At 31.3% G+C, this 13186-nt stretch overlaps 1 protein-coding gene across 1 annotated transcript in view; it reads right to left on the reverse strand.

Moving 5' to 3' along the window:
- Positions 1–496: 496 nt before the first annotated feature.
- The window catches only part of LOC118189837 (uncharacterized), a 115934-nt gene continuing 103244 nt past the window's right edge, over positions 497–13186 (reverse strand). Inside the window, exon 17 of the mRNA XM_085807010.1 lies at positions 497–12452. Within this exon, the coding sequence (XP_085663136.1) occupies positions 8525–12452 (3928 nt within the window). The 3' untranslated portion in view covers positions 497–8524. The remainder of the gene's footprint in view (positions 12453–13186) is intronic.

The raw sequence follows: 13186 nt of genomic DNA on the forward strand, positions 1-13186 counted from the left end.
GTCGACGATCTAATATTTGCAATACATCTACATAACACAATGAATAATTACTAAATAACCCCCCCCCCCCAAAAAAAAAACCCACCATCACGTTTCTAACAGGAAAAAAAAGCTAGAAAGATACTAAAATTATCATAACAATTAAATGTAGAAAAACATTTTTATACACCCCCCAAAAAAATCAAATATTGTTACATACATATTAAACTGGAAAGATGTATGAATGACTATGAAGCAAAATTTGGACATGTTATGTTTTCACAATTGAAGATTTCCACCAAGTGTGATTTTATCTTAATTTTCCCGGAACTGGATACAGATTCAGAAGTCCTTCCTGAGGTCCCTTCCCAGATGCTTCTTTAACAAAGAAACACTGCATACCCAAATTTTCCATTATTTCATTTAATCTTTAAAATAGAGTAAGCCTTCACTACTTTGATCTTCAAAACCACATGAGATAAAATAAAGGTAATATATTCAAATCATAATACATAAACCCATATACATCAAAATTTTATTCATAGTCTAGAAGATTCATTACAAAATGTATTAGCATACAGAATAACTTCCAAATATTATCCGTAAAATTTCTATATGATAAATATTGCTAATGTTTGTAAAAATAGATATTATAAAAATATACCTTAATCATACATTTTAACTATATTGCAAAATACACAGTAACAAACCCATAGGTTAAAATAACTACAAATGCATATGTTCTAAAATAGTTTTTTTAAAATTTTTTGATGACCTGTATTTCTGCACAAACTGCATAAATCTACATAAATATTCATCATTCACTTTTATTCAAAATTACAATTTTTCTCTTTTTCAGCTTTGATGAAAAGAATAAAATAATGTTGCCAATTTACAAAATAAACACTCTACTTATGTGACATGATAAACTCATCTGTTAAGTGTAAAATTTAGAAATAACCGGGAGCTCTTTATCTATTTGGTTTTTTGTAACCTTAATTTGTACACATATATTTTCACACTTTTTTATGCTCTGAAAAAAATCTAATCTTAAATTTACTGAAAGTATAATTATAAACATACAGCTACAAAGCATTACATTCTCTTACATTAATACTTACATCTTTCCAGCAATTTCTAAAATGTTTCACAATTACATGATTAATTATTAACCAAGACTTCAATATTAAAAATTCATATTTAAAAAACAATAATTAACTCTTTCACTGTCCAGTATATACCCATGGTTTACTTAATCAATGTATCTTGTATATTTCACAATCAATTGTAGAAAAAGATAAGCTGATTCATTTTGTATCATTTCATCATACCTTTTCAGCATTTTGAAGATGAAATCTGTAGCCTTACAATAAATACATACAGAATACAGCAGAACTGACCAGATAATGTAAGACTGACAGCAAATGTATATATGCAGGTAAGACTGCATCCGTATTTAGAATAATTTAAATATCTATTAGTCACCACAGAACTTAAAATGATTAACCTTCCAGCACACGCGCGCTTGGCAATTTTACATGAGCACATGCGCGCGTCGTATTTTTATGACATCTGTTATTTTACCGTTTTTGGCATGAAAAATGACAGATATGAATGAATATTAATAATAACTTTATTAAAACATAAAATATTAACCTTATTATTGCAAAATACAAATGATGTCACATTTGAATGAAGTAAATTATTTTTAAACGCTTATATTAGTCAGGTGGAAAAGCAATGATGTATTTTATTATAGAAATTTTAAAATTTATTATTTAATAACTATATTTTAAAATCCAAGCTAGTTTTAATATTCATCTGTCCTGTACTGTTGATTTATCATCGAATCGATAACTTGTCAGAAATAAAAATCTCTTGTAGCTCATCACAGCTCTTGTTATTTCAATTCCAGTGAAGCCATCACTTGAGGACAATTCTTTTGCATTTACATGGTGTCCTTTTTTTATTCCTATGATATATAATCATCCAAAGTAGGCCATCATTTCTACTCAGGTAACAGTGCACTCTCTATCTCTTGAGTATTTTGGCTATTTATTTGTAGATTGCAAAATATCATCAAGAACATTTATATCAACTATTTTCAAAAACGTTCCTATTTCACCCTTTATATCCTTATCATGGAGTTTTAAGTCGGGTAACGCTCACAATATTCATCTTATTCGTCTTTGAGCAGTTTGCAGACTTCTGATTTTGCCACATAGAAGATTTATCCTTCCTAACATAGAATATATCATCATCCTTCCATTTTTCTATATCCTTATTACTATCATCATCTGAAATATATTGTTCAGATTTACTGCTGATATTATTTATTTTGATATTTTCTTCACTCATATCGCCATTATTCTTGCATCAAAAGGTTTCCTTGTCTTCTTTTTCTTTATCAGATAATTCTTGAAGAATGAGAGCAAAATCAGCTGGTTGCACATATTTTTTGCCATGAAAATCAATATAAAAATTATTGAGTCGAATTTATACAAATTAAAATAATACATGGCAATTAATAAAACAAATTACAAAATATTCGAGGAAAAAATACTTTCCGAATTTTCACCCACGTGCCTGTCGTAACTTTTACGAAGCTGCTGATACGTAGCGTAAAAGCCCAATTTAAAAAAAAAAAAAAAAAAAAAAAGGTCATTGGCACATTCCATGATGTGGGGAAGGTTTGAAAAGAGGATTAGAAATGACATTCAGACGTCTCAGCTGCGATATGCGAGAAGTGTGCATTAAAAACCGAATTTGTCGTTAATTTTTTGTGCATAGCGCGCGTGCTGGAAGGTTAAGCACCAGGCTTCTAAAAAAAAGGAAAGAAAATTATTACTCAGATCCTTGCGAGAAAGCAATCGCAGGATGTATCATGAAATATTTTGAGGGAAGGTATGTAGAACAGTTTCTTTCTTCCCATCTCTCTTCACGAATTTAGGTAGCACTTGAACACTAGAGCAGCTACAAAGTTCTGATACATTAATTTTCTTTAATTTGGGGAGCTATTTTAGGTTAATTGTCTTCCTCAAGAATGTTAAGATAGCGACAATCTCTGCAATCCAAAAAATGTAGAGAGGGTGAAAGTGGACTTCTAATAGAGTCCAAGATGCTCTTCTAGACATTTCTGCAGTTCTCAGTATGTCAGATAGAGGTGTTAAAATGTTACACTTAGATCTGATTTCCTATTCTTCCCAGAATTCAAATACCTAATGAATGACAACAGTTTCTTTTAAACTCAGTTACACAGGTTGAAACCTCTTTTAACACATGCACTTGTGCTAATCAGGTCTGGGAAACGAAAAAATTGCACTTGCTGCCTAACATTTCCACATGGGCAGTACAGCATTGACTCATTTCACTCTGCATTTTAGGATCATAATTTATTTGAAGAAACCAACAAAGCAGTTACTTTATGCTTGATGAATTTTTTCAATCTGAAGTATACACCTACAAAACAGCACATTCTTGCCCGATATGCTTTCAAAATGAAGGGCTGATATCTCATACAGAAATGAATTTCTCCCAGTCAGAGGCATCACAATAACACATACTTTACATAGCTTTAATAGCAAGATGGGTTGACACCTTATATGGAACGAATTTTAGCGAAACAGTTCCAAGAAATTTTCCAAAGACATATTATTTTCATATGGAGCTTATGTGACAGATGTTATTTTTAAGCAGCACTTATTGCAGCTGCTTTTTTACAAACTACACATTATAATAATCAAAAATAAATTACTAGTTCACAAATTTCATCCATTATAAACATTCTGCTATATCCCATCTAACCGCCGAAAAGAGAACTGCAAAATTCTAAAGAATCAGAAAATAGCAGGGAGAAACTAAAATCATATTACAAAAACAGGATTTAAATTAATTCATTAAGAAGAACCAAAAGATATGCAAGCAAGTAGACAGTATATGATTCTTTGATTAAGAAATAGTATGTGAAATGTTTGCATTAAAACAACTTGTCTTTGTTTTAACAAGAAATATTTAATAAGTCTCTTTAATTAAAACAAATATTTAAAATAAAATTCATACTTATTAAAAAGGAAGTATTATTAACTTTAATGGGATTCTAATAATTGTACAGAATTCTCATCATTTTCAAATGTTTTACTTCTGTTTCAATCTATCTAATATTTATGATAGAAAATGTTATTAATGTTTATGACAGAAAAGTAAAAGAACTCTAGAAAAATACTTATCACAGTAAAAAACTTCGATTGTTTTCTGCACTTTAAAATCCTGAATGATGTCTTTTTGCTGCTTTTTAAATTTCTAATTTGGACTTCTTAATATGATGCTGAAGATTGCATTGATCTTCTATTACATGTATAATCAAACCTGAATATCCTTGTAATACACTGAACTCCTGATTATGCATACACCAATTTCCCTTCTATCTACTGCCAGAAAGAGATTTCAAAGACTGATATTTCAAATCTCAATAAATGTTAACCTCAGTAAATTTCATTGCTAATATCTGGGATGAAGTTAAAAGCCTACTGTTAATTCCAAAAAACTAAAATCTGAAACTGCAAAGGAAGAAGGTTTTACCATTAAAAAAGTAATAATATTGAACGCTTTTTTTTTTTTTTTTTTTTTTTTTTTTTAACATAGCAAACAATTTTAGCAGTACTAAATGATTTGAGGTCTAAGTAACAATGGCTAACAATAGATAATAATAACAGCAATCAAGTTCCAAGATATAGGAAAGTAGGAATGAAAATATCTTATTAGATAATGCAATGTTAATACTGCTAAGTTTCTTTTACATAAATCACATTGTGATAGTTAGCCGTCATTTATTCATGAATATATTTAATTTATTATGTTTTTACTGTAAGCATGTCTTTCTGATATTAAATTATTTGTGCAAACTTACCCTCTTTATTTTTGTACAATAAAATGGGTAAAAAAAAGGGGGGGAGAATATGCAAGTAAATACAATATTTAGATTAGAAAAATGTTGCATATAATATTATGAAATAACTGGTCCACCTAATGTTTCGATGGTCATCAATGAGCCCAGCTCACATTCTAGTTATGCATCACAGTGGATGCAAACAAACAGGTTTGCATTATAAAATAATTATTATAGGCAGAAATGAGGTGTAATATCTCCCTATGAATTACTTTATACACCTGTTATTGTGTATGCATTAAACACCACCTTCATTTCTTAATCCATGCCATGTTAAACCATCAAGAGCAATGTATTCCCTCCCCCCCCAGAGAACTGAATATAGAAGGTTGAATGGAGAACAGCAAACCATTTTGGCAATTTATGTTGCTTGAGTTTAATTGAAGTACACTTCCCTTAAAGACTACTAAAAACATTTGTGGAATATATGGCAACAATGCCTTTTGTGAAAGGACTGCACAAAGGCAGTACGCTCATTTAAAGAAGGAGCAGTATGACATGAAATATGTCCCACATCAGCAGTTTTCAATTGTGGTCTGCAGACCTGAAGTATTCCTCCCAAAGAAAAACTCACCATATTATACTACAGCTGAAAATCTCAAATTTTGGAAATTATATGTGGCAACTCCTCCCCTTTTTTTTACAAGACTGACATTTTAAGATATTTATTACTGGTTATCCTACCTTAGAACCAAAAGAAAAATTTAAAGCACTATAACTGCTTCTTAATAGCACACATCCAAACACAGAGAACAATACACAAATCGGCAGGCTCATCCATCTCATTAACACGAGTACTAATATTTACTTCATTTTTTAGTTTATAAGATAAAAATTATCCAAACTCTAATAGCCTCAAATTACTAAAACAAATAAAAATGTCTTTCTATTAACTTAATTACCTAATGACAATATCAAATTAAGTGAATTAATTAATGTTACTTTCACTTAATTTGATAATAATAATCAAGTTAATTTTAAAATATAAGCATATTGGCAATAACATATGGTATTCCATGCTTGATGATGACCACAACAAAAGCCAACATGAAGCCATCTCATGCATCATCACTCTTCTTGTGAACAATATCAACCCTCTATCTCCAAAATTCTCATGGATGATCAAAAATGGTACTTCAAGATCAGTGTTACAGAGGAAATATTAATTCAGAAAACACCTTGTGAAAAGTGGCATACATTTAGAGAAGACATTATTTCCATCTAGTAGGGTACAAAAGGACCATTCACTTTAAATGCTACACTATACTACAAACAACTTTATGAGACAATGGCAGAGAAACAACCAGTAAGATGCCCTTTAGTGGTTTTCTAGATCAATAATACTAGATTGCACATTGTAACCATGAAGAAAACAATCCTTCAGAAGTTGAGAGTGAGGTCTCATCAAATCCCCCCAATTTTCAAACTTGGCAACTTTAGATTATCATCTGTAATGTATACTGTCATAGCACATCTTTCTCCAACTATGCAGACCAGAACACTTAATGATTTCTTACACAGAAAATAGTGGAGTTTCATTGCAAAGGGAACAAGAAGTTCCATAAATGATGGAAGACAAGACATAAATAATGGAAAACATTGCATTAATTATTAATTAATGTTCTGGAATTAATGTCTTCCTGAATTCATGGTTATTGATTAAATGAAAAGATAAGAAAATTTGAACACTACTCATTTAAAAAATGTAGAAATTTCTTACTTCCTTATTTTTAAAACACTAAATGCTTTAAAACACACTTATAAAACTTAGAATGTCAAACAAAGGAGCTTCACTTGCAAACTGAACATTCAGAACGAACTACACAAAATAAAACAGACTATTTCTAAGATTAGTACATTTTTACAAACATCACTAAGCAAAAATACGGAGTTCACTAAAAGACCTAGAAAACAAAGCAATTCAATTTTAATGCACTGAGAATGGAAGTTGCTTTGCAATAAGTTTTTAAAATGGAAGTTTTTAGAAAAGCTATTTGTGACTGTCTGACTTCAGCTCATGCAAGGGGATTCAAAGAACTTTTAATTTAATATTTTTATTAATCAAGTCAAAAAATTTAACTTATAATGAAAGATGAATATTAATATTTAATATATTTCATGAGAAGGGAGGAATAATTACACTGGTCTACAGTGAAGTATCAAAATTAGATTAACAACAGCTTATTATTATTTCAATTACATCCTGTTTTAAACAGCATACATACTGTATGTCATTTCTTGAAAGGCTCAGATGACTTAACTCTTTATTATAAACAGAGCTAGTTTTAAATTATGATTACTTTAAAAGGCATAGATGATTAGGAGTTCAATGCATTCAGACAGCAAAAAAGTTTTAAAACAAAACTGCCAATATTTAATTTTCACAGCATTTTAAAACTTCAGCCACACATCCTATCATTACAATAAAGTTGAAATTAAAGTTTCAAATGAAAAGAGAGCCCTACAGTAACAGCTGTAACTAGCAGATAACTGCTTAGCTATTTCTGATATGCAAATAATTACAGCATTTTAAAGACACCTAATGTATATTAAATAATATATTCCAGATTTAAAAAATTAATGTTGCAAAATGCACAGTGAAAACAAATTTAGAAACATTACATGTCAAAATGTCTAAATATTGCACAGTTTAATAATAAAATATGTGTACTCGTATCTTTATTTTCGTAATTTTTTTAACTAATCTGACAGAAAGAGAATATCATACAAACATGATCAAAATAATAACTTAAGTATAATATACAGCTGTAATTTACAAAATATACATACTATATAAAAATGTAGTATTTGTACTCACATTTGAATAATCTTTAGATGCTTCCATCTAAAGTGGATTATTAAGTAACAGTTTCAAAAAGAAACAATGTAATATTTACTCCTGTATATAATTTTAGAACATCATTTGAACCATTTTAAAGCTCTTACACACTAATAAACACTTTAGGAAAAGGCAGAATATAAAGAAATTGACAATCAGTAATTCAAATATTAATAGAAAAAAATGAATATTTTACTTGCATCGCTAACAGATACAGTAATTCATTGAGAGTGCTTCAGTATTCAGAGTTTTTTAAGAAGATATCCAATGCAGATGATTATTAGAAATTATTATTAGATTAGAAATTCAATTATATATTTTTTACACAAACCCCCTTTAAAAAAATTATTTTAACATAACTTTCATAAATTTACATGACTTTCTGGAATCTATTCCAGACACTGAATTAATACTACTAAAGGACTGAGAAAATACTTAGTTTAAAGACTAAATTTTAAATTTGTTTCATATGCTTTTCTCTACTTAAAAGCATACGGTCAATAAAAAATTGGCCCTCTATGGAAGAAATGTATAACAACTAAACAAATTCTCAAGTTTAACACAAAATTTCAATTATTATATAATTGAGCTTTAAAATTATAAAATAAATATATTCTTTACATGTGTTTTTCACAAGCTGACAGCATGCATGTCAGGATGAAACTGTAAATGCACTTAAATACAGGCACCAGAAAAACTGCATGTTACACAGCATACAGAGGATTGCATTTCATTATATAAAATGTAAGAAATGAGTAAATTCAGTTTTCAACAGGCATCACAGCTTCATTCATGAGCTCATCATCAATTTCATAAGATGGTCTGGTTAATGAATGATTGGAAGGTGTTCGGACTTGTGCAGGTGATTTCATTAAAGATGGCTGATTAACTGGAAAAGTACCAGGAGAGATTTCAGATTTATCAATTTTGTCTTCCAACACATTCAATACAATGTTACTATCCAAACGTGGACTGGACCATTTTTCATCAGGTGATATCTGAAGCCTCGGTGTATCTGGATAATCAATGACTAAACATTCTTCAGGGCTGCTATCTTCATCACTTGGTCCATTGGGCCGCTTTGATTGTTTTATAGGTTTTGATAAAGGAGCCACTGCTTTAATTTCCTCTGATGAAGTGACAATATTTGCATTTATAACAACATCATGTTTGCTTGAAGAAGAAACTTCAGCCTGAGTTTTTGCTTTACAATCAATTTCATTCATAGATATACAGTTTGTTTCATCAAGAATTATTTGTTCTTGATTTAATTTGATTGATGGATGCTGAATAGGCATGGGTTTAACATCACTACTGCTAGAGACCCATAAACCTTTGTCTTCTATTTCTATTTTCTTAATACTATCTACTTTTGAGTAATCTACAGCACCTGATGTAAACTCAGTTGACTTAGTACACATATTACTTTGTTCAGCTCCATTAGAAACTTCATTTTTGCGTTGACTAAGAAGCAATCGAAAAGCTCGTTCACCTTCAGATTCATCCACTGAAACCTCACGAGCTGGAGTCTGTCGAGGTGATTGACGAGAAGCTTCATCACCTCTTTTGACAATATTACCACCAGATGCCGAGCGATTAATATCACTTACAGGCTTACTCAAAGGTGGTGGTGGCATAAGGCTAGAAACAACATTCACTGTGCTAGTTGAAACTTTTTCTTTTGCTTCCATTGAAGCAATTTTTATATCTGCAAGTGAAATCAGTTTTTTATCACTTTTTTCTAATACCTTGATACCGGATCCTGTAACCTTATTCTGAGATGATGATGATGATGAGACATGCTTTGAAACTGATTTTGATAGATTGTTAACTGAACTCCCAGTTCTGGGAGACATGGCTGAAGACACACTTGATGGAGAAGAAGTCTTTTGTGATGATGTGCTATTTTGTTTGGGTTGACTATTACCAGTACTAGATACTTTTGTAGAAATATTAACATTTGATGAAGAATACATTTTTTTTGCTGCAGGAGAAAGATTACCACTTTTAGAAGGATTACTACTTCCAGATGAACTCGTAGCTTTTCCAACACTAGACGAACTGCTAGATGAGACTGTTGATGAACTTTTAGAAGATTGTTTAGATTTACTAGATTTAGAGCTACCATCACTAGATCGAGTTTTAGTAACAGTCAATTTTATGCCTTGTGAGCTCTGTTTTACTGTAAACTGATCTGAGCTAGAATATTTAGATTTGTTCTCATTTCCTTTAGAAAGTGTTAGGTTATCTCTAGACTCTTTACAATTATCTTTGCGATCTAACTTTGTTTCTTTTCGATCAATTAAGTCAGATCGAGTACTACTTTCATACTTAGCATTATCCATACCATCAGGTATAATATGTTGAGCATTGGTAGCAGTTACTCTTAATTTATCAATGACTGCACTTAAAGAGCTTTTACGAGAACGTAATGCAGACTTGTTAGCTTTTGAATTATTTGAACCAGCTTTTCCAGGAGGTGAGCCAGGATTCATTATTGCTGCCTGCATAATGAGAGAGTCTGATGATGGAAGAACTGACATATGAGTAGAAGTAGGTGATGTAATAGTAGTTTTTGAAATAATAGGCGTAAGTGTTAATGATGAAGATAAGGTGAAATTTTTTAACTTTAATGTTGCTGACTTAGTTTTGCTTGGAGAAGAGCGTCCACTTGAATGTAATGAGCCACTATTGCTACTTGAATTACTTTTACCACTAGAACTTTGTTTATGCTTGCTTTGAATTTTAACTGCAGTACCTGAACCTCTTTTTGAATCTGGTTCCAGATTTGGGATTTTTAAAGATGGTAAATGTGATGGCTTTGGTGGAGAAGATTTCACTGACTTTTCAGAACTACTTTTCGAGCCACTGCTTTTTGTAAAAGTGCCACCAGTACTGCTAACAGAGTTGCCTTTTTTAGAATGCACTAGAGATTTTGACTGAAAACTGGAACTTGATGTAACACTTGGGGATGTTTTGAGTGTGAATGGTCGTATAGGTGGAGAGGAATCAGAAGATGAAACCAATGTGGATGCTTCAGATGATGATGATGGTGGTGGCATTAGAGAAGAATCGATGTTTAAATGTACTGATTTCACAGGAGATCTTCCAGATGCACTATCAGAACTTTCGGCTTTTCGTCTTTTCCTCTCTTTTTTAGCATCACTTTTCTTCTTACCAGAGCTTTCAGAACCATCACCTGAGTTACTAGTCCTTTTCCCTTCTTTTTGCTTAACTTTTACTTCACTTTTGGAAATTTTATGACCATCACCAGTTTTAGCTATTTTTAGACTAGTGAATATTGGCGGAGAAGGGTGAGATGCAGTCGATTTGGATACCGCTACAGAAGTATCTTCTGAGTGACTATTTTCTGTTTCACTGAATGACTTTAGTGAGACATCACCAACACTACTTTCATCACTACTGTTATCCTGAACTTTCATAACAAGATCATTGCTTTCGGAAATCAAGTCATTTTTTTCTTTAGATTTTTTCTTTTTTGACTGTTTTTCACTAGAACTAAATTTTGAAGCAGTGCTACACTGGCTTGAGTCAATACTGAAAGAGCTTTCCTCATCCATATCAATATCACTGGTAACATTAGCAGAATCACAATAACTTGACTCGGCAGGAGCAAGAAAATCTTTATTGAATTCAAGAGCAGTATCTGATCCAAAGTACTGATTTTTTATTTGAGATAAATTTCGGATACTATCTGAATTATTAGGTGTACCACCTTCACTCATACGACTTGAGTCATTAGTACTTAAAATTTGACGAGACTGAAATTCATCATGAATTAAATAGCTATCAGTACTAGAAGATCTTTGCGGATAACCTGGAGACGGCTGTTCAGTTTTTATAAAAGATTCTACTGAACCCACATTTCGACTGAAATGCTGATCACTGGAAGGTAAGGATGCTGGTAAGCTACTGCATCCATCATATGCTATAGGACTATCACACATTTCTGGATCTGGCGTAGATCTATCTCTAGGGCAATCATCTTCACTTAATTTCCGCTTTGGACTTCTTCCCACAGATCCACCAGGGCTGCGGTTATCTTTCCTCTTTCTTTTACGAGTTTTACTACCCAAAGACAAATTACTACTAGAATTATCAGTTTGACCAAGAAAAGGGAAAGTAGAACTAGAGAGATTAGCAGAGGGCACATCACTAAGCATACTCATCAACATCATATTAGCAGGCCTTTTTTGTTGGTATTGATTTGAATTATTAGACTCTCCATTCTGTTGTGTATTTTGAATCACAGCATTTTTTGATCTTTCTAAGCTGGATGCATTGTCAGAATTAGATGCGTTATTTGAAGTTAGATCTGGTTCAGCATTATGTGCATTACTATTATCTGAAACAGAAGAATTGGAATGGCCAAAATTCTGCTCAGAATTTTGGCTTACAGATATATTTTTTGCAAAATTTCCTATATCATTTCCATCATTAGGCTTGTTACACATTCTGGAAGCCAAATTAGAAAAATCCCCACCTGAAAATGATGAGCCATTTGTAAGACTGTTTCCATAGTTAGGAATGTGAGAAAGATATGGTACAGAGCCACTACTAGTCACAGCTGCACAATACATGTCCCCCTGATTTGAAGATCTCATCAACTGCTGCTGACCTTGAGCTTTTCGAATGACAGCTCGCATTGTAATTGGAATTGATAAACATCTAGAAATTGAAAAGATAAAATATTATTAAACAAAATGTCTCAAATTTTCATATACACTACATAGAATTTTTAAAAATATTATTTTTTCACCTTTTCCATAAAATTCATACTTTCAGTCAAGTGATATTTCACTAAACATTCATCATATAACAAATTAGATTACCTTAATAAAAAATTATTTTTAAAGCAATATTTTTTTAATATTAAACTTTCCATGATTTTACCAAGCAATAAAAGCCACATTATACAGAATTTTTGAAATTAATAATAGCACCTTACAGTGGGCTTTTGAGTAATTTTTCTGTGGACCTTAGTTCACCCTGAGAATAAAAAATATATAATTAAAAAATGTTCATAAAAATGGAATTCCACTGAAAAATTCATAACTGTGCTAAGCACAAAACAAGTTCAGGAAGCCTGCTTTGTGCAAAATATCAGATGAGAAGCTTTAGAATTTGAAAATAGAATTGGAAAAAGTGTTTTGTTCTGTGATATCTATCAATAATCAGATCCTGCCTTTTGCTCACTTTAAACTGATATGAGAAAATGCCAACTCATTTACAAATTTACATTGGAAACATTTACAGATGGATTATTAGAAATTCAGTGCAAATGAACACTTAAGCAAAAAGTCAGCGAAGTGGGTGCTCTTGATTTTTACGAATACTCGCATGCATGGGTCTCAGGAAACCACAAGTTTGCAAATGTTATTTCCATGTTCTGTAGTTATCAG

This window comes from Stegodyphus dumicola, chromosome 1, assembly GCF_044657685.1.
Source record: "Stegodyphus dumicola isolate Sdum_Otavi_A_Nest chromosome 1, ASM4465768v1".
Taxonomy (NCBI): domain Eukaryota; kingdom Metazoa; phylum Arthropoda; class Arachnida; order Araneae; family Eresidae; genus Stegodyphus; species Stegodyphus dumicola.